Consider the following 20,986-nt stretch of genomic DNA (forward strand, 5'->3'; position numbering starts at 1 on the left):
GATACAGTGATTGCTTTTAATGTCAGGATTTATGTGCACTAGTAACATTTGGGACTTTACAAAAGACAGGATTTCAGTGTCCAACAAAGTGCAAGTTTATTATCTTTGCTCAGTAAAGCTTAATGGTAGAAGAATGCTCAACTTGTTGTACTATGTATTTGTATGACAAAATACTGAGGATGAATACAGTTGCAGTAACATTTGAAAATTGTACAATGCATACTAGAATCCTGTGTCTAAAATGCTAGATAAACAGCAGTAGCACCAGCATGATATTCATGTCCACATGAGCATGGTCTCTCTTTAACATACCCACTGGATGAAACGGTCAAATAAGCCAGACTGGGTTAGATCAGACATAAATTTTCCTTTAAAGATTGCATTCTGGTCACCCATGGCCAGCTTTGTTAGGACTTCTTGGTCAACGTCACTTCCAGTGGCTATCACTGTGGAGACAACCTGTGCAGTACGCATTGCACTAACTGCCTCGTCCAGGTTGCTGTTGCCAGTGATGCCGTCTGTGATGAAAACAAATGAAATCTCTGCATTGGGTCTTGTGTTGCGAACATTTTGTCTACCCAAGATGTTGTTGATGGTGTGAAAGATGGCAGGCCCCACGCTAGAGGAAGAATCCAGATAAGGCAAGCGTGATATGCCATCAGCGATGATGACAGGGTCATGTGTGAGAGGGAAGGCTAAGTGGTTCTCGTTCTCCTTGCCGAACTCTAGTAGTGCTAAGCGGGCACGCATACCATCAGTCTTGCTCCGGGCCAGTCCCAGTCTGTCTGCCACCTTCTTCACAAATTCACGGACTTGCTGGAAGTTCGCCGTCCCAAGGCGCTCTGAGCCATCTAGTAGAAACACCAAATCCACCGGCCGCTCGACACATGGAGCTACATCAGGTTCTATAAGGACAGAAAAATCACTCACTTAGCTGCACTCCATTTAAACACTGAATATAGATTCTAGCCATGACTAACACCTACCACTTTTACAGGGGAGATCAGGGCACACAATCACTGGGTCTGGAAGGGAATCACATGGACATACTCTAGGTCAGACAAATGGTAAGATGGACCAGTTTTGTCATCCTGTTGAGTGTATTGGTACAGGCTTACCGGGGCAGAGCACAGTCTCCATTGTTTCTATGAAGTCCTCAGCCACCAAGTCAACGTAATTCTTCATCTCTCTGATACGTTCGCGCCTGTGACATGCTATAGAGCTCAAGATTTCATCATCCTGTTTCTTTAGAAACATATCACCTACCCCAATGGCAGTCACCACAACATCGCCGTGAACACAAAGGTAATCAAGCAGAGTCTCGTTGTCTTTCGGGTCATAGCGGCCATCTGTGATCACCACCACGGATACTTTGGCTTGGGCCCTCTTGCTGTTCCTGATGACGTTCTCATAAGCAAACTCGAGAGCCGATGGTGTGAAGGTGCCCCCAGCAATCCAATTTAGCTTCTTCACTGCCGTTTTAAAGGCAGACATGGAGTTTATGTTCGCGTCATTGAGCTGAATTGCCTCAAAGGTCCCCTTGTGACTGAACTGTACAACTCCGACTCTTGTGCCTAGAAGACGTAGACATGTCAGGAAGTACAAAGAATTTGTATGTTCTACAATGTTTTACAATGTTTATAATATGAAGTTGAAATATTAACTATTAACACTTTGGATGGCTAAAAATATGCAACACTGACAATCTGTACTTTGTTGCTATTGTATAGTTAGTGAAGAGCACTGGGGGCTTTCCAAAAATTATTGGCTCTAACTGTATATTGAGTGGTGGATTAAGTGATTCAGTCTTTGGAAATGGTTAATTTTTTATGGCAACCTCTACCTCTTGTCACTTGAAACTCTGTCTGCAAAAGGATTTACAGTGATGTCTGTGCTGTGTTTTAGCTCGACTGTACCGGTTGGTGACGCAGGGTCGCTGGCCATAGAGCCCAGCCTGTTGATGGTGTTGATAACAAAGTTCTTTTCCAGGGTGAAGTTTGTTAGCCCAACACTCTCAGAGCTATCAATTACAAATACAATGTCCAGAGGTCCACAACGCTTCTCACAGTCTGAGACAAAAGACAAACATTATTCATCGCATTGAAAGATATTGACAACAAAGCGTTAACTCAGCGCACTCACACTGCATGCCTTTATGACGGTGGTGATATTTGCTTACCACAACAACCACACGTCTCCCTGATGTAAGTCATAACATCACAGTCCTGCAGTTACAGGTATGCAGGTTAGATGTAATACAACCAAAGAGATATAGATAATGTAGTATTAACAAAACTGTAATGTTTACTCACACTAAGCCCAGGGTCACCCGCTGGTCCTGGGCCACCCTACACACACACATGGAGAGGGAGAGAGAGAGAAAGCAATGCAATTGGATCTCAAATTTGCATGCATGGTCAAGTCATTATTTAAGTGATTCTTCAGTTGCTTACATCAGTTCCAGGTCTTCCTCTGGGTCCTCTTTCTCCTGGCCCACCTGGCTTACCTGGTTCCCCCTAAAAAGACATTTTTCACTGCAAGTGACTTGTTTTTCTGCATAGTATTGTATTTCTTTGGAAGTTCTGTTTTGGAATTGAGTTCTGCCTCTGGTTTAGCTCAGTACTACATAAATGTTGCTTATTCTTCAGAAGACTTAAATAAAACGTACCAAACTATGTTTTTAATTTCTTTAATTGTGTGTTTTATGTCAGTGCTTGCTTGCTAAGAACCAAGCACTAGCAAGGCTCCTGGGATCTCTTGGGACTGTTGTAGTACCATTGTTTGTGATATGCCTAAAAAAGAAACAGCACCAGGTACTATATATAATAACTTCACAGCTTAATCCTTCATAAATTCATACAAGGTGTTTTCTCACTCAATACTATCCTCTCCAATTTTTTGCCTCAATCTAAACATGACAGGTGAACAAAACTTAATTTGTGGTGAACAAAGTGCCTAGAAATTCAACAGGAACATCTGCTTCCAGAAACAATTACACTATTACTCAGGAAAACATGCCAGTGAAGAGTTTTCTTTGGAACGTCTTTCTACTGAGGAAAAGGTCCCAATGAAAAGTGATCACAGTGAGGTCTGTGGATTGTTCAACTGCATGGGACATTGTTTTTGCAAAGACACATTGCTGTTGAGTTTTCAAAAGGACTTATTCAGTGCTGTGAGCACCAAATTCCTTTCACTCAAATCGTATTAGAGGGTGGGAGAAAATTCAGAAAGAATCAGTATCTCAAAACTTGGGCAGTAAAATGAAACCTATCTGCATGGGTAGATACCTTTACTGTTAAGTGATAATGTTTTTCATAATTTGGGTGAATCTGCCATTTAAAATCTTTGAGGCTGAGCAGTATGCATAGCAAATATTTTAAGGGTTGCATGTCCAGAGTAGTTCTGTTGCACCAGAGCTAAATGGATTTCTATCCTGGCTTTGTTCATCTACTTGCTTGTTTGGTTGATTTATCAATCTTACAGGTTTTCCTGGAGGTCCTTTGTCTCCAGGATCTCCTTTGGCACCACAGTCACCTCTGCCCCCCCTGAATCCTCTCCTGCCTGGATCACCTTTGTCTCCCTGGGGCAGAAATACTTTAGAGTCAAATAAAAACATTTAAGGCATGCAAAAGTTTGATGTGGTAAACATAGAACCATACAGTGGGTCCTCTAGGCCCAGGATAGCTGAATCCTTGTCTTCCTTTGTCTCCCTTTAGAGGAAAAAAAAAAAAAGATCATCAAACACTGCAATTTTTTACTGAATTTGATGATCACAAAAGTTGAACTCTTTGCCCAACCTTTGGTCCAGGGGGTCCAGAATCTCCCCTTGGTCCCAAATCTCCTGGATTTCCCTTGGTGCCCTGGAACCACAAACAATCACTTTCAATGAAAGATGCACTGTCTACAGTTTATTTTACACATATTTTGTTAAGAATACCCTCAAAGCAGAAACTCCAACCAGAAACGGTTGGTGTTGATCACTATAATGTATGATAAACAACACACATTTGCTCCAAGTGCCCCTGCTTCTCCTGGCTGACCCCTTGGTCCTGGTAGTCCTTGGTCTCCCTGGAAGAACAAGGGTTACAAAAAACATTACCGCACATCACCTTCACTGCAGCCCACACAGAGTACTCATGCTGATGGGAATTTAGCAATGAACACTAGGCTACTGAACACATTTTCTGCAGAACAATTTCCCTGGAAAATTGTTCATCATAACAGACTTAGACTCAGGCTATTTTGGCAGGATACCCAGTACATGAAGCCTTAACTTCCATATCAGAGGTCTCAGAACACTTGCTGAGTTCTTCGGAAGCTGCTGAGTCATCGCTCTGCCAAAATCCACCCACAGCACAATTCCCTCACCTTTGCGCCTTTGAATCCGTCTTCCCCGGTCCGACCTCTGCCTCCTTGTGGCCCACGTTCTCCCTCGAAAAATAAATGACTGTATCAGGATTTGCACCACATCATTAATCATCAACTAGTGTATACAAACACAACAGGCATTGAGACACATTAATGGTATTTCAGGAGAATTTTCCTGAGAATCTGATTAGGAAGTGTTCTGTAGGAACAGAGGCTAATTATTCTAGGCATGTGTTTATGATCTTTCTCTGGAAGAATAAAACTTCAGAGAGATTTGAAACTCATGTAACTTGTCATGATGTTGAAATCTCAAGTAAGGTCAACAAAACTTATTTGTCAGAGTAAGTTGTTAATTGGCTTTCAGATCACTAGCTCTCTTTACCTCTTGTTCTCTTTAGAATTTAGAATTTTTTTTTCAAAACACACTACTGTAAGTTGAGTCATATTTTAGATGAAATTGAGAGTGAGAGTGATATACATATATATATATATATATATATATATATATATATATTGCATTGTAGCACTGAGCACTGAACTTACCTTCTCTCCTTTTGGCCCATCAAGTCCTGGTGCTCCCTTTTTACCAGAGTCTCCTCTTCTTCCCTGTTAACATTTATTTAAAAATCATTGCTACATTCTCACAAAAAAAGTTTGATTAAAAGTAAAAAAATGAGTCTTTGACATACCTCTATGCCTTTAGGCCCTGGTAAGCCTATAGACCCCTGCGAGAGTTAATAGTTTTATTTCAGAGTCAGCTTTGTAACAACTTACAGTAGAACAGAAGTGATTATAATGAAGAAATAAATGTCCTCTGTACCGGAGTTCCCTTTTTTCCTGATGGCCCTGGATTTCCAGGGTTTCCTTTTTCACCCTATGGATTAAAAATTCAGGCCAGTTATTCTCCCTTTAAATAAAAACCTTCATTTCTGAATGATATTTCAGTGGTATTTTAATTTGAAGGTTACCTTTGGTCCTTGTGCACCCTGAGGACCAGTGCGCCCGGACTTCCCAGGGTGGCCATTATCACCCTAAGCAACAAATAAAAATACATTACTGAAGACATTAGCTAATGTACATTTAACATGTCTTAAAGTCTACAGCCCCAATGGATGGATAGACAACTTTGCTATTCTGGTATCTTTGCCATTAGTGGACAAAAAAAATTAAACATCAAAAGGTTCTCTTCAAAATAATCTCTTTAGAAACTGAATTTGAACCATAAGGATGAATATACACTTAAAAGCTAGGATGCGTCATCTCAAAATATACACTTTGTGTTATTCTGTTTGGGCAGTCAGCCAGGCTTCAATGCACATGTGGGTGTAGGCCACGAATTTGAAAGCCTGAAAAACCTTGGATGAAAAACTTTGATTGACATGAAGAGGGTACTATTGTGGAGCACTGCATCAATAATACATCCACGGTTTATCCTCAATGCAATGGCCACTTTAAAATATCTCAGCCTAAGCTTGTCAGGCTTGATTCAAGGTTCGACCAAGCTGTATTTCAAAGCTTCCGCTGCTTTGGCCACATTCATGTAACCCCATTCAGGTTGTAATCATGTGCAAAACCATTCAGCCTCCTGTTTGTAATTCCAAGTCAGAGATATGGGAACTCAGTCAAAAGAACCACAGAAAGGTCAACCAATAAGTGCATAAATAGCCAAAAAGCCCGTTTTGCTCACAGTATTAATCCTAATAAACTCCAATATTAATAGACAATAGACAATGTAGTTGAATAAAAAGTATGTACATTATATGCTGTTTATATTTAGAAACTATAAAAAGTTACACTTAAAACCTAGCTAGCAATAATTTTGAAATAGGAGTTTTCCTGTTTATGAATACATGAATTCAGCAGTTGAACTAATGTTAACGTTAACATGTGTAGCGTACATACGTGGCCTGGCATCAGTCACAAGCCATTAAGGAAGTTCATTGTAAGGACATGCAGAGTTACGGATTGACACTTTGCGACTCTTCCCACCATCAAACTATCAAATTGATAGGAAACAGAGACAAAGGACCCCTCTTCCACAAACAGACCATGGTTTTAGCATGTCCGAATGACACAGAACCAGACCAAAGGTCAAAGGGTCAGCTCCAGAGGATTAACCAATGGACACCAGGCAACTGGAGAATATAGGCAAAATCTCCAGTTTGTAACAATAAGACTTTGTCTATTGATATTTGATTGTTTCTTGCATAGGACAAGTAACAACAAAAGGACTGATTATCACTAAGGTGTGAATCCTGGCCTGTCTGTGCCATGCATGAACACACACACCAACCTCCCTTCCTCTGTCCCTCTCTAGATAAGAGTCATAAACTACAACCCACATTCCAATCCTGGGTAGTGACCAGCAGAACTCTCTTCACAGACACAGATCTGAGGAAGAATATATAATGAAATATCTAGCTGTTCTGTAACTCCTGAGATGTCTCTATGTAATAGGTCAATCCCAAACTTCTATCCTATAGAATGTTTGAAATGTAACATGTAGACTTTAAGACAACGTCCTTCATGTGACAATACTGTCAGCATCCCTCACACAAGGTAACACACTACATGACATCCAGAATGTCCATATTATTATTATTACAGTGAAAGAACTGCCGACAATCCACATGTATAGACTATTAGCTTTGAGAAATGTTTATATTGTTGTTTGATCAGTTAACCACTTGTATCATGATTAATTCCAGGTTTGAAGGATGTAATATGCAATCAACACTCCTATTACTCCTCTCTGCCATTATTAGCGCAAATAGTTTTATATGTTATTTCACTTAATGTTTTGTGGTCATGGTGGAAGACGGATGTGCGAGCTTATAAGTAAACTCTAGAATTAAATTATTCCAAAGTTCAGTGGAAAATTACTCTCTTCTCCAAGTGGAAACACAGGAGACGATGGGTGACACCCCTGAAACATGCGCCAGCCCCCAGGGGATAAAACAGTCGTGATCAATTCACATAGTTCAGTTCCAAGAAAATCAGTTCCAAGAAGATCAGCAGAACAGGTCACAAAAGTCGGAGAAGTGCAGAAAAGCCTGAAAGGTGAGAAGAGGTCAGATGTCAGTTAAGAAAAGTCAGAGGAACCCAGATGACAAGAAGATGCGAGAAGCGAGGAACGATGCAGAAACTAGAAGCTGAGATCTTTGCTCAAAGCTCAGAGTCCCGGCTCAAAGCCCGGCTCTGTAGCCATGTAAACTCTTAGCTCTAAGCTGCTAGCCACAAACTCATGGCTCTTAGTCATTTTTGCACTTTTCGCGTCTTTTATTTTTCTTTGCCACAAGCTACAAGTAACATGATTTTTGTCTACATGCGCAATCTTTTATTTTTATAAGCCAAGTCAAGACCAATTGAACCAAAGCAACAGAAGTGCCTCAGAGTAATTTTGTAACTTTTAATAATCAAGTTTTCCTTTTGAAGATTTTGACAACTTTAGAGTCATCTGGTCAACGCCAGTCTCCTCTAAAGTTATCCAGCCAAAGTGAAGAGCATTAGAGTTTATTTCGTATCAACCTGCAAGAGACACCGGCAGATAACACCTCTGCACGACCGCCTGCAGAGAAGCCGAGCAGAAATCAAGAGTGCCCGAGACATAAAGTCTCCTGGCAAACTCCACCAGAGCTGAACCGCTGAGACACCGGCAGAATCCGTCGTCGTGATAACGGGACACGGCCTCCAGGAGAATCCACCTAGATCCCGCGTCTCCGGGGTTACCACGGCAACCACAGCCACCTGGGTTCCAGCCGAGGGTCTTCAGCTACAGCGCAACTCACAGTAGGCCGGTCTTAACACTCTGCTCATGACTGGGTTGATGTCGAAATATAGCAATATTTAATCATCAAACCTAATTCGTAGATGTAGCATCATTAGCTCTATAGCCATAGTGCATAGCCATAACATATCCTCTCCCACCATTGCCAACTCATCACACTGCTCATTTCCTTATTATTTTCATCTTTATGATTATTACACCTTGCATTTACTCTGTAGATAATAGTTTAGTTAAATAAACTCCTTTATTTACACCCAGTTGTTGTCCTGTTGTATTCTTTTGACGTAGAGACTGGAGATCCATTGAATCGAGAAGTCATGGCTTCCGATATGAGATTAAAAAATTTGGCAATGAAGTAATTCATTGTTGTCCTCCCAGAGGACTGGTGCCCCATTTCAACGAGAGTAAATTCAAAAATATGGCGTTAACGCTACACATGGTAGTCTCACTTAATCTCACTAACTAGTTCCACATAGAAAACTTTGTTCATTTGTTTGTAATTGATATATGTTACTTGGAGAGACCTCTCATTCACTGCCACTGAGACAGAATCTTTCACTTTTCCCCCTTTTAACTTAAAAGTATTTAAACTCTGTGTTAACATCCATGTTCATCAACTGATACCTGCTGTAATTTTGGGCAGTTACTGTCTGAAACTATCTGAGACCTGTTCGGTGTCTCCCTCACAACCTTCTGCTTTCCCTTGACTATCCAGCTCACACAGGTGTGTGGTGTTGGCTAGCTCGACTTCTCTTCAGGAAGGTGTGTGCTTCTGCAGATCACTCTGCATCCGAGGCATGTTGGGTCAATGATTTGCACTGTTGCCTCACAATGAATAGGTCCCTTGTTTGATTTAGCTTGATAATGAGACTGAATTGTCATTTAATTTTTACTTTATCATTCAGTTTGACGTAGTGTTCGCATTAGGGAGTAGTTTTATTTTGCCCTAACCAATCCTCACTGAGTAACATATCTGCTTCATCAATATCATTTTTGGTTGATGCAGACGCCACATTAGTGGTTGCTATATGCAATTAACATTTTTGTGCGGATTGTTACTTTTGTTCTTGACTGACAATAACTTGTATAGATGCATTGATAGCCACACTCTTGGAGATGATTTCCCCATTTGCCTTAAAAAGGTTTGATTGGTCAGTTGTTTTCCAACCATGAAAACAAAAATTAATGAGCACAACACTAGATTTTTTGAATTGCTAAAAACACTAGAGATGGACAGCACTTCAGAGGTCTCGAACCAGGCTGTCCGTCCTCAGAAAAACAGTTTTCCTGGCATAGCATGTTGCCCAGCTGCTCTAACAGATGAGAGTCAAGTTCAAGGCTCTGTGATATGCTATTTTTTCAGTTAAAACAAGCTTAAATTTCCCTCCAAATATATTGCCTTTTCTAGTTGCTGTCCACTCATGATTTGGATGCGCTGGAAAAACTAAAGCCCTATGACGGTCTCCACTGAATTTCATGGGAATCAATTCCAGTTGCTGTAAATATTTTGCTTTCACTTGGACAGAGTGATGGACTGACAAACAGCTAACAACACCATGTAGTGCAGTGTACCGATTCTAAAGCCCTTGCATGGCTGATCGAAGTTGGCTGAATGTTGTTTTTTCAATTGCTTCATTTAATGGGAGAGAAAAGATCCTAGTTTTGATTTAATACAGACCTTTACTCCTTTGTCACCAGGTGGTCCAGTGTCACCAACTTCTCCAACATAACCATCTGGTCCCTTTAAGAGACAAGAACAAAATGATTCAGTAGTTAAGTAAACTAGTAAACAGCTCTGTGGCTGATGCATTTAAAATTTAACTAACCACATGCATCTTTTAATCAGTATGATTAAATAAGATGATTAGAATAGAACTGGGCCTATTAATAATCTTACCACCATGTTCTCACCTTAATCACAATATATCACATTTAACATTTGTAGCAGCTGTTCTACAGCTGTTTTACATGAAAGTAAATACTAGGACCTTGACATTAACATGCGAAAAATAAATTTGTATAAATAGTAAACTCACATTATCACCTGGATCACCTTTGCAACCAGGAGCTCCAATTCGGCCAATTTTACCCTGACGATTTCAGAGAAACAATTATATATTAATATACTGAGCATATACAAGTCATGGTCAACTGTACATTTTGCTGTGTTGTATGAAAACTCACCTTTTGGCCATCGGTTCCATTCCTGCCAGGTTGTCCTTCCGCACCCTGAGAATTTGGACGTCAGTGAAGACAGAAACTTAACTACAGTTGACTGTGTTGGGTGTAGTAGGATATAAAAAGAAAAACATTATTTACCTTTGCTCCACTTGTTCCGATTTCACCCTGATGAGGTAAAACAAATGTATTAATCCAAATAAAACTTCTCTCAATTTGACAAATGGAACAGAAGAGCAGGAATATAAAGTTTAGCTCTCACCTTGTCACCTTTCAAACCAACCTCTCCCTGTAAAAAAGGCACAGAAGGACATGTTACTGAGATAAAAAAAAGGGACCTTAGATAACTACTAAGCAAAAATAATTATCAGCCTGAACAAACCTTTGGACCAGGGTGTCCGATTGGACCTTCAATGCCAGGATCACCCTGAAATATAGTAAATTATATTAACCATTGAAATGATGATACAGTCTGTTTAAATAGATTTTTTAAAGTTTAACAATGACTTGCTGTTTATTAAATTCCTGTAGACATACATTCTCCCTACTACTTCCTACCTGTCTACCCTTGTCACCTTTTGGCCCAGGTTGACCTGTGTTTCCTTTTGCACCCTATACATAAGAAGAAATATTGACATTTTAACACAATATTTGGTACAAGCAGAAATTTACACACATCATTCATATATTGTATTGATTTTGTTTTCCCTTACTCACTTTCTGACCTGGAAGCCCTTTTGGTCCAGGCATCCCAGGAGACTCGAAGCATTTTGGTTTGTAACACTAAAGAGCAAGGAGGAAAATAAAACAATATTAAATGTGGTAATACATAAAAGCAGCAATGTATCCAAAACCCCTTTTTAAATACTAGTCTCGTTAATAGAATACATCTAATCATTTTTACCTGTAAATACGCTTGATATTTCTGCAAAGAAAAGACAGCAGTAAGTGAAAAATGCCTGATAGTGATACTGTAACGAAAGCTGAATCAAAACACAATCATTTAAGGCAACATGGGTACAACATTTCGGCTCACCATGGCCTGTATGATACGATCGATAGATTCAGTCTTTATTTTTGGTCGCCCGTCAACAATATCCACAGCTATGTAGTCGTCACGGTAAACTCCCTGGGGGGAGCTGGCTATATCGCTCATCCCTAATTTGTCAATTCGTCTGGACGATGCCACTGAGAAAATATGGATCCCTTTGTCCCGGGCCCTCTCTGCCATCACCTTGATCCCTCCACATGGGTTTCCTGTCACATGACCATCAGTAATGACGACAGAGAAGAGGACAGCCCTCGTCCCTGAGTAGTGCTGGGTCACATGGTGGGTCATGTTTTTCAGGGCACAGTCGGTATAGGTGCCTTTGCCCAGGTATTCGATTGAACCGAGATTCCTGATGAAGTTCTCTTTGGTCGTAAACTGGCTGAAGACAACCTGCTTCTGGGAGAAATACAGGCCTCCTATAGACCAGCTGATCTGGATCTGGCCTTTGTACTCCTCATCAGCCAGCCTCTGGACAAAGATCTTGGTGAACTCTATGACGTTGTCCACCAGGACACTTATCGGGGACTCCTGTAAGGCGATGGACTCTGAGGTGTCGATGGTGAAATACAGCTTGATGGGACAATCGATTATCCCAGCTGCAGGAGAAGAGTGACTCAAGTTTAAGTACCTTTACTGCACAGTTTGTTGCCTTTGACACATATTACAATGTATTATATGCAGTGGTGGAACGTAATTAAGTACATTTACTCAACAACTGTACTTAAGTACAAATTTGAGGTCCTTGTACTCTACTTGAGTATAATCTTTTCATGTCACTTTATACTTCCACTCCACTACATTTCATAGGGAAACATTATACTTTTCATTCAGCTTTAGTTACTTTATAAATATAAGATTTTTGCATACAAAACATAAGAAGAGCTTATCAAATATGATACTAGATTTTCAGTTATGAAGATCTAATGCTTATTTAATAATTTTCATAAAAATGATAATGTTTAATTCAATTTTACTTTTAATAAATTTGAGCTTTGGACTATTGGTTGGACAAAACAAGTAAGGTGAAGATGTCACAGCTCTACATAAAATAGTTACAAATTAGCTCCACCTCAACCTACCACAACAGAAAAAAACTGCTTACACATTAATGCATTAATGAGTTATAATGATCTAATGATATAATATATAATAATTCACACTCACAGGGGACAATTTCCTGCATTGAGTATTTGATACTTTAAGTACACTTTCCTGATTATACTTTTCAATGCCAGCCATTTACTGTTAATGGAGTATCTTTACTGTGTACTTAAGTATGGCTTTGAGGTACTTTTACTTTACTTGAGTCAGTAAAGTTCCCTACATTTAATAGGGAAATATTGTACTTTTTACTATATTTATATTTTTTTCAAAAGCTTTAGTTAATAGCTACTTTTCAGATGATAAGCTGATACATTTTGATGTATTCTTGTAGATTTAACAACCAAAATGTATATAAATCAATCAAAATAAACTCTAGGTGCTGACCATATTAATGCATCAGTAATAATAATCCAATTATATGATAGTGAAACACTAACAGGGACCATTCTATATAATGAGTACTTTTATTTTTGATACTGAATTTTGTCTTGTTTACTTTAACTTAATTAATATCTTGCATACAAGACTTTTAATGGAGTAATATCTGAATACTCCCACCACCACTTCTTCCACTACTGAATACACAAAAGATTATATTCTTATGGGGCAAATTCCAAAATTTGCACATTATAATCATGTTTTATTGAGCTGAAAAGTAATCAGTGGAACTCACTCTCACAACTTCCAGGTCTTGGTGTGGGCTCAGGTAGGACTGGAGGTGGAGTTATTGATTCAATGTCACCTTGCCCAGGCATTGGCCTTGGCCCACGAGGGTCCAGATGTTGAGGGATTGCAGCTTGGAGCATACACAGAAAAATGAACCCTGATATCATCTCCATTTTTCCTGCAACCCCTAAAAAATAAATACAGAGAGGAATGGATAGGTCAGTTGTTGAAGGCTTACTTTTAACTCCAAAGCTCCCTTTAAATGCAGGAAATAGCTGTCAGGCAAGTGAGTCTTCACAGAAGGCGGCTCGACAGAGCTCAGGAATGTTTATCGTTGTTTTAAACAATGACAGTGAATAACCACACTGTGTGGAAAAAATATTTGAATTGTGGCTGAAATGAAATTTCTGGTTGTTGCTTCCCACCTGTTTAGTGAAGCTGAGATCCAGGGCGGTGGGTTTCCAATCTATTTAATCTCAAGAACCCCAAAACACAAGTAAGACCAACTAGGACCTGGATGAGATTTTGTGTAGGGAAATAACCTCCTAGAAGAGTACAGTTGTTTTGTTTGAGCTGTTAAGACAGTGGTGTGTGCTGTATAGGTGAGGAAGACTTCATCTGGAAACGCAGAAAATTCCCTTAAACCAACATCAACAAATAAAAATGATCTTAAAGTGATGGTTTAGTGAAACCGCAATCCACAGCGGGGCTTCCCAAACCATTTCCTGTCAAGAACATCAAAACACAAAGAAAAAAGTGGTGGACTGAAGTACTTTACTTGAGTATTTCCATTTTATGTTAGTTTATACTTCTACTCTACTGCATTTCACAGAGAAATATAGAACTTTTTACTCCACTATATTTATTTAACTGATAACAGGTTACTTGCAGTCTTACATCCAAAATATTAGCTCATCTTATAAAATTGATGCACTGTTACACAGAATATAAAGTAATCCGATTTAGCCTCACCTCAACCAGCCACAATATTAAAATACTGGTTATGGACAGTGCATCAATAACTATGGTCCAATATACTATGATATATAATAATATAACGCCCTAAACATGGCCATTCTGGATGATGAGGACGTTTTAAGTACATTTTGCTGCTAATAAGTTACTTGTGAGTAAAGCCTACTTCCATTAGAAGTCTACATTAACATCCACTGGCCTGGCCTTATTACACAATATGTGCTCTGAATAGTTTCACTCTTCATACTACAGTACAGCTTTAAAATCAAGAGAAGACAAACAGACGACTAAAGATCTGATATTAAACGCTGTGGATCAGTAGGTGCGCCAAACATGAGGCTACACCAAACTTAACTTTTATAAAAGTTCAAATAAAGTCGCAGCCTACTCACCGCGACGAAAGGACTGAGGAGGTAAAATTCAAGCTCAGACTTGAGACTTGTCAGGAAATTCAAGCAATTTCCACAGTCTGTAAACTTCGGATAATCATCTCAATCACAGAGTTTCCGTATCAGCAGGCTCAGTCAGGGTCAGCTCGGCGCGAGGGGCCGTCCGTTTTTATTCTCAAATGACGCACGAGCGCGTCCGCGTGCAGTTTCACCGCTTGATGTTTAGATGAGCGTGAAAAAGCAGCTGGATACTTAGACTTAGACAGCATAGTCTCCATAACCAAGAAGAACAATTCTGGAAAATAAAGTGGCTTTAAGTAAATACAAAAATCTATTTATCTGCCCGATCTGACAGAATAAATGTCACTGTGTCTGTCCAAACAGCAGCTTTACAAACACATCAACTCCACTGTTCCATATCCTTACATGGAGAAAGCTGCACGCACTCACTCTCTGTTTATGTTTCAAGACTATACAGCAAGAGAGATGTCATGTTGGAATTTAGCTGCTGTAACTCTCCAAAGTTTATAGTTCGAAGCCATTATTCGATTAGTCCATTAGCTGATTGACAGAAAATTAGTCTGCAACCATTTTGATAACTGATATATCAATCTAATCATTTCTAAAGCAAAATTCCATTTGAGGATCTGCTGATTTTCTGTTTTATAAACAAACTTTGGTTTTTGACCCACGGGTCAAATTAAACAAACATTGAATCTTGAGTACTGACATTTTTTGACTTTATAGGTCAAGATTTTACAAAAAAACACATGATAACCTTTTAAAATGTTTTGCAATGCAGTGTTAAATTTGATAAGCTCAACAGTGAATTAAATAGGTCAACTTTGACCTACTAAAACTGTAAGATAGGCTACAACACATCAGTGCATCAATATTTAATCCACATGAATAAGAATCCATAAGATATAATAAAACACACCGGGACCATTTCCTTTCATTTGGAGCACTTGTACTTTTGATACTTTAGGTACATTTTGCTCTTATTGCTTCTATACTTTACTGACAAGGATGTTGAATGCAGTACTTTTACTAAAGTTGAATATTCTGCTGGTGGATTTTCTTGTAAACAAAGAGTCAGTTTACATTAATTGTTTACATTCATCTTTGAGGTCTAACAATTGTGTTAAAGGTATTTCCTTGCTCATTAAACAACTGCAAAGTTGTTGTTTTTTCCTTAAAAATTTGAAACCTACATTGTTTACATCCATGTCTACATGCTTGCAGTCTTCTCATTCACTGTGTTTGGTGGAGTAATGGAGATGAGGCACTATGCTGTCTACAGCGTAGTGTTTCATCTCCAGTCTCATGCAGTATCTGTTACTGGTAGTTTATTGCTCATCTATCTGAACAGTACATTTTGTTGTTTTCTTCATCACAGTGTCTAACTGTCTGCTGTACATTTAAACTAGTTCTGCTCCACCACGCAGAGCTCTGTGCACCTTTTCGCGACTTTCACCAATTCAGCAGTTGTTTACATGCTATTCAGATGCTAGTTACTTTAGCTTAGCAGTTAGCGCTAGCTTCTCTCTCTCTCTCTCTTTTGCTCGGTGTGTCTTGAACCAACAGATGAACTTGTTTTTCAGAGTGTGGTGTTGTTTTAACTTCATTGTAGAGGATTGTCTGCCGTCTTACCTTCAACATGGAGCTAACTTTACCGGAACTGTACAAAGTAGCCTTCAGCGTTGATAGGTTATTATTCGTGACGTGTAACCAATCAGATGGCGCTGTGGGCGGGACATAGCTCCAGACCACAGAGCGAACCAGAGACAGGATGCTGCATCAGAGCCAAAGTAGCATTTTTAAATTCATTTATTTTATCAGTTGTTGCTGATAATTGTAAAATGCTGAAAATCCCAATTATTTTATTACTGGGATGAAGCGTGACATGCCCATACCCCCCTCCCCATGCCCCCCCCCCCCCCCCAAGGAGCACAGTCTCAAAGACACTGCTGTGTAGTACTAAAAGTGGTCAAAAACTCTATGGGATAGCTTAAGATAGAAGACCAGCTCTTTTCAACCTATAACTGATGCGGAATGCCCTATCATTTTCAGGGTTAGGGACACCACTTAAATTTTTACATTTTTGTGTTTAACTTGTTAAGATCACCCAATTTTAACTCAATGTAATTTCATTTTCTTTCTTACTAACTCTGCATATTTGCAGAAAAAAAGAACATGCAGGCCCTCTGCATCAGATGGCACTATGGATGCTGCAGCACGATCTTAAATTTCACAGCCAATCAATTTTTCATTGTCTCTTGAAGGACTTCTTTGCTCTCAGACTCTGTAGATTATTACAGATGACCTGTCTGTCTTTTCATGCCTCTATGGTTTTATTCATTTTTTAATGAATCAAGGGCAGAGATGTGTCCTCTCTGCAGTAGCTGGGGCGAGGTCACTCAGTGGACCTGATGACTGGGATTTATGCTTCATTTAACTTTAGCATTATGAGCACGTGCAGATATATGCTTTGGCGAAAACACTGTGAGAGGCACTTACAGGCTGTGGAGTGTATAGCTAAACTGATCAAGGTCTCTCACTATTAAGATGAATGTGTTTTCACACTGCACTGCAGCTTTTTACTGTAATTATCCATTCCCTTTAGTTACATAATAGTTTGCTAAAGAGGTTTACAATCATAATTTGTGTAATCACCACCTACCGTAAATGTTGTATGCTCATTTTGTCTATGCTGTAGAGGAATTACATAAAGCAAAAACATATTTTAAGTTTATTCTCAGTGATTTATATAATTAAGGCAAAAAAACATACATAACATAAAAAAACATAAAAAAACCCTGCAAATCTATACAATGGAAATCAGGAGAGGGGTCACTGCAAGTCTGCAGACAAGGACATGTAAGGATAGTAGAGAATAGATGAAAAGACCTGACCCTCACATAAACCATCTGTTGGTTATCTAGTCCTTTGATTGTGCGCATTACTTTTGGGATGCAGCTATTGGAAACACCAGCTCTTCATCACCCCCAAAATCTTATCCTTTCTTCCTCAAGTGCAGGGCAAACTATCCACTGTCAAAACAATTAACAAAAAAAAAACTATGCTGACAAACATAAACAAGGTGTGAAAACAGACATTTTTCAGCAAGCAGGATTAATGGCTAGAATCCCATCAAATCTGGAGGGGATATAATGGTATACCAGAGCTAGATTTTACTCAATGAAATTCTCCAGACACTGTAAAGCTGCAGTGTTTTGAACTGCTCACAGTCATTAACAATGCAAACATAACACGGTAGTCATGTTCAACAGGGGGAGATGTGACAGTATTTTGGGACTGGACATTTAGAGGCATTTGCCCTAGTTTGAGAGTATGGTACTGTGTGACTATCAGCAGGAATGCATTAGTGTTTGTTATTCACTGTTTATCAACGTTTAAAGGCAGCAGGCCCAGGAAGTCCCTCATCAGGGGCTCAATTAAAGAAATGCAGTGATACATCATTTGGCCTGTCACAGAGCGCTGCTGCTGTTTATAGAGCACCTAAGTGTGTGTGTGTGTGAAGGGGGGTGGGGGTGCATTTCTGAAGAGATGCTGAGTGAGCAACTGAGCGATTAAGAGAGAGGCAGGCAATCTGAGAGTCTTACCCCTGGGCAACATCTTTATAAACGTCTGCTGCATCCAAATGAACATTCACAGGTAGAGGAGCTGTGCATCATGAAGTGAGGAACAAGTTTACCAGATTAGGTGAAATGAACTGTCATTTATGAAACTGATGAGTGTTTGAAAATGTATGCTGATAACGGATATCATCACCGGTATATTTGATAACATCCAGTCCATTGTTAAATACAAAGGGAGACTTTACACTAGGACTTTATCGTTCTATCCCTGACAGTTGTCTGTCTCTGGATTAATACAATGCATTACAATATTGTCAATGAATCAAAACCAAACCACAGTGTTAACGTACTCTATTACAAGTACTGCATTGTTAAATTATTCTGATGCACCACAGCTGGACGGCACCATGAGGATTATCGGATTGTCCATACAATATAGTACAGGCTTTATGCAGAAATACTCAAGTATTAGCACAAAAATGTACTGACAGATCTGAATAAGAAGAATACTAATTTTGCAGCTGTGCCTCTTCTCAGGGTTATATTATGATATGTAGATGACATGTTGCAGCTGGTGGAGGTGGAACTTCTCTATATCCAAATCCAAATGGTAAAAAAAAAAAAAAGATACCTTTTTATGGTTTTCATTTCTGAGAGTGGTGAGGGGTGTGTTGGTTTTGACCTGATCCCGGGTACTGCCCTAGACAACTATTATTATATTTTATTACTATGGATGGTTGCAATAATTCCAATTTTCTCCTCTGAAATACTGTGTGTATGAAGTTGTTCTTTTGTGTGCCTTCAAATGATACTTAAATGAAATGTGCTTGCGTGAATGAGTTACTTTCCACCTTTATGGTTTGACAGACAAATTCCATTACAGCTGGCAGTCATCTTAACTGTTCAGGCATTCCCCTGCCCACCGGTGATACTCTCATATGTCATGTGAAAATAAACTTGAGAAAGACAAGAAAGTAGGTGTACAGTTGTAACTGCCTCAAAACAACTGTTGAAAGTGCATACAGAGAGCAGCCTGGTTTCACACTTTTAAACTGAAAGTACAGTATTCTCAGTGTAGCCCAGAGCAGTACATGAAAGAGCCACCAGGGGGAGAACACAAGCTGTACAAAACACGTCAGTGAGGTTCATGTCTATTACTTATGGTCATTTTTGATAAGTGAGGAACAGAATGCCTTTCATCTTTCCAGCTGGTTCCACTCTTGTAAATGTCTATTTAAACATTAAAAAATTCCCAGATAAAGTAATTATCTGAGTTTTTTTTATTAGTTAAAGTCCCTACATGGAGGCATGGTGGTAGCTCAGTTGGTCCTGTCAGTTCACAGCAAGAAGGTCCTGGATGTGAATCTCAGCTCTAGATTTTCCTGTTTAATGTGTCTTCCTGTGTGTGTGTGTGTGTGTGTGTGTATGTGTGTAAGGTTCCTCCCACAGCCCAAAAACATGCAGATCAGTTAAACTGGAACTTCTAAATTGCTCATATGTGTGTTTTTTCTGTGTTGATTTACCCAATGAAAGTAGCATCGGGCTTCAGCAGCCCCTGACCTTGAACAGGAGAGAAAGGATGGATGTACGTCTTTGCATTCACTTAGAAGAAGAATCTGACCATCAGTGTTAAGGCTGCCTCTCCTGCAATTTCTCCCAGCATTGTGACCGACCGTTGATGCTGCTAGCTTCTCTATTATACCTTTACCTATAATACCTCATTTCATGTCACTTCAACAAAAAAAGAGCAGCTCTTCAAAATGCTCCTTTTCATTTTCAGAGGTCGCAGAACTTGCAGGGAGTGAATGCGGTGTGTTCTGCCCGTGTTATTCAGACTTCAGATGACCTGCTTGAAAAGCATATTAACTATATGCAATTCACTCAGTTTCAAAGGTTCAGCGTTCTATATAGTCTGCAAAAATCCTTTTTGGGTCAATTTTCTGCAGATGAAAGCAATGTGTACAATGGTTTTATTACACTGAGCACCAAGCAGGAGAAAGACAACCCTTCTGAAATCACCGGTTCATATGAATTTCACACATTCATGCTTTGCAAAGTGCCTCAATTATTTGCTTTAGCAGAAATGTTAGAAATATTAAAAGCTTTAAAATTGGATAGAAAATCATATTCATGAGTTTTATGAAAGGCTTTGTTTTTGTCATGATTCCTTCAAGCTAAAAATTGCAAAATCTGGCACAGCAGTTGCTGCTTTGGTTTAAACGTTGACTCACTTTATACTAAAGATATAATTATTTCTGAAGGGAGTATAGTGTTGAGGTTATCTAACTTGACTACCTGACTAAATTAAACCTTGGAAATTTGAAAAATGAATAAAAACAGCACCAAAACCCACCCTGTAGGAGTTGGTGTATTGTTCTGACAACATAACTCCGCATCAAAAGTAGTGTTAGACCTCATGCTCCCTACACCAGCAACATATACAGGAGGTGACTGAGAACATCCAGAATGTTTCCTAAGCATGAAATACATGTGAGTTGAACATGTGCAACAGAATGAAAATAAATATTTAAACTACTGGAGACACGTGACCCATATCAATCCTGAAAGAGGACATCCAGGTAATAAATTCCTATCTGTTTGGTGTTTATTTTTTGAGTTGAGTTGTATCAAAGTGAGGTGTGTGTGTGCCTGTATAATGAAAGAGACAAGGTGTGAAGAGAACTGAGGAGAGCAGATTCACGGTGAACTCTCTGCAACCTCCCAGCTCTTTGCAAGTTGGTTCTATACGGCAGCTCTTACCCATTGATATCAGCACTCCACCGCTTAAATAATTCAGCAGAAAATCACGGCGCTACCTGATTCTCTGCAGATACTGTACTCCTGGCATTTGATTATGATGAGGAAT

General features: G+C 39.3%; 1 protein-coding gene across 2 annotated transcripts; it reads right to left on the reverse strand.

Moving 5' to 3' along the window:
- Positions 1-79: 79 nt before the first annotated feature.
- Positions 80-14,676, reverse strand: LOC111218185 (collagen alpha-2(VI) chain-like). Of its 2 annotated transcripts, none has more exons than XM_022740342.1 (28): positions 14,522-14,676; positions 13,162-13,341; positions 11,370-11,980; positions 11,238-11,258; positions 11,051-11,116; positions 10,892-10,945; positions 10,716-10,760; positions 10,596-10,622; positions 10,475-10,501; positions 10,340-10,384; positions 10,192-10,245; positions 9,834-9,896; positions 5,337-5,399; positions 5,189-5,242; positions 5,058-5,093; positions 4,912-4,974; positions 4,369-4,431; positions 4,006-4,068; positions 3,798-3,860; positions 3,660-3,710; positions 3,482-3,580; positions 2,454-2,516; positions 2,313-2,348; positions 2,180-2,225; positions 1,917-2,069; positions 1,119-1,574; positions 987-1,025; positions 80-905 (listed from the first exon to the last, which is right to left on the reverse strand). In XM_022740342.1, exons 2-28 carry the CDS (start codon positions 13,325-13,327, stop codon positions 304-306), a joined length of 3,129 nt encoding a protein of 1,042 aa, XP_022596063.1. In that variant the 5' UTR covers positions 13,328-13,341; positions 14,522-14,676; the 3' UTR covers positions 80-303. The 2 variants fall into 2 exon arrangements, with proteins under 2 accessions (XP_022596063.1, XP_022596064.1); XM_022740343.1 differs by lacking the exon at positions 14,522-14,676 and adding an exon at positions 13,580-13,767.
- Between the last annotated feature and the right edge of the window lie 6,310 nt (positions 14,677-20,986).

The sequence above is a fragment of the Seriola dumerili genome, unplaced genomic scaffold, assembly GCF_002260705.1.
Source record: "Seriola dumerili isolate Sdu_G_001 unplaced genomic scaffold, Sdu_1.0 BDQW01000052.1, whole genome shotgun sequence".
Classification (NCBI taxonomy): Eukaryota; Metazoa; Chordata; class Actinopteri; order Carangiformes; family Carangidae; genus Seriola; species Seriola dumerili.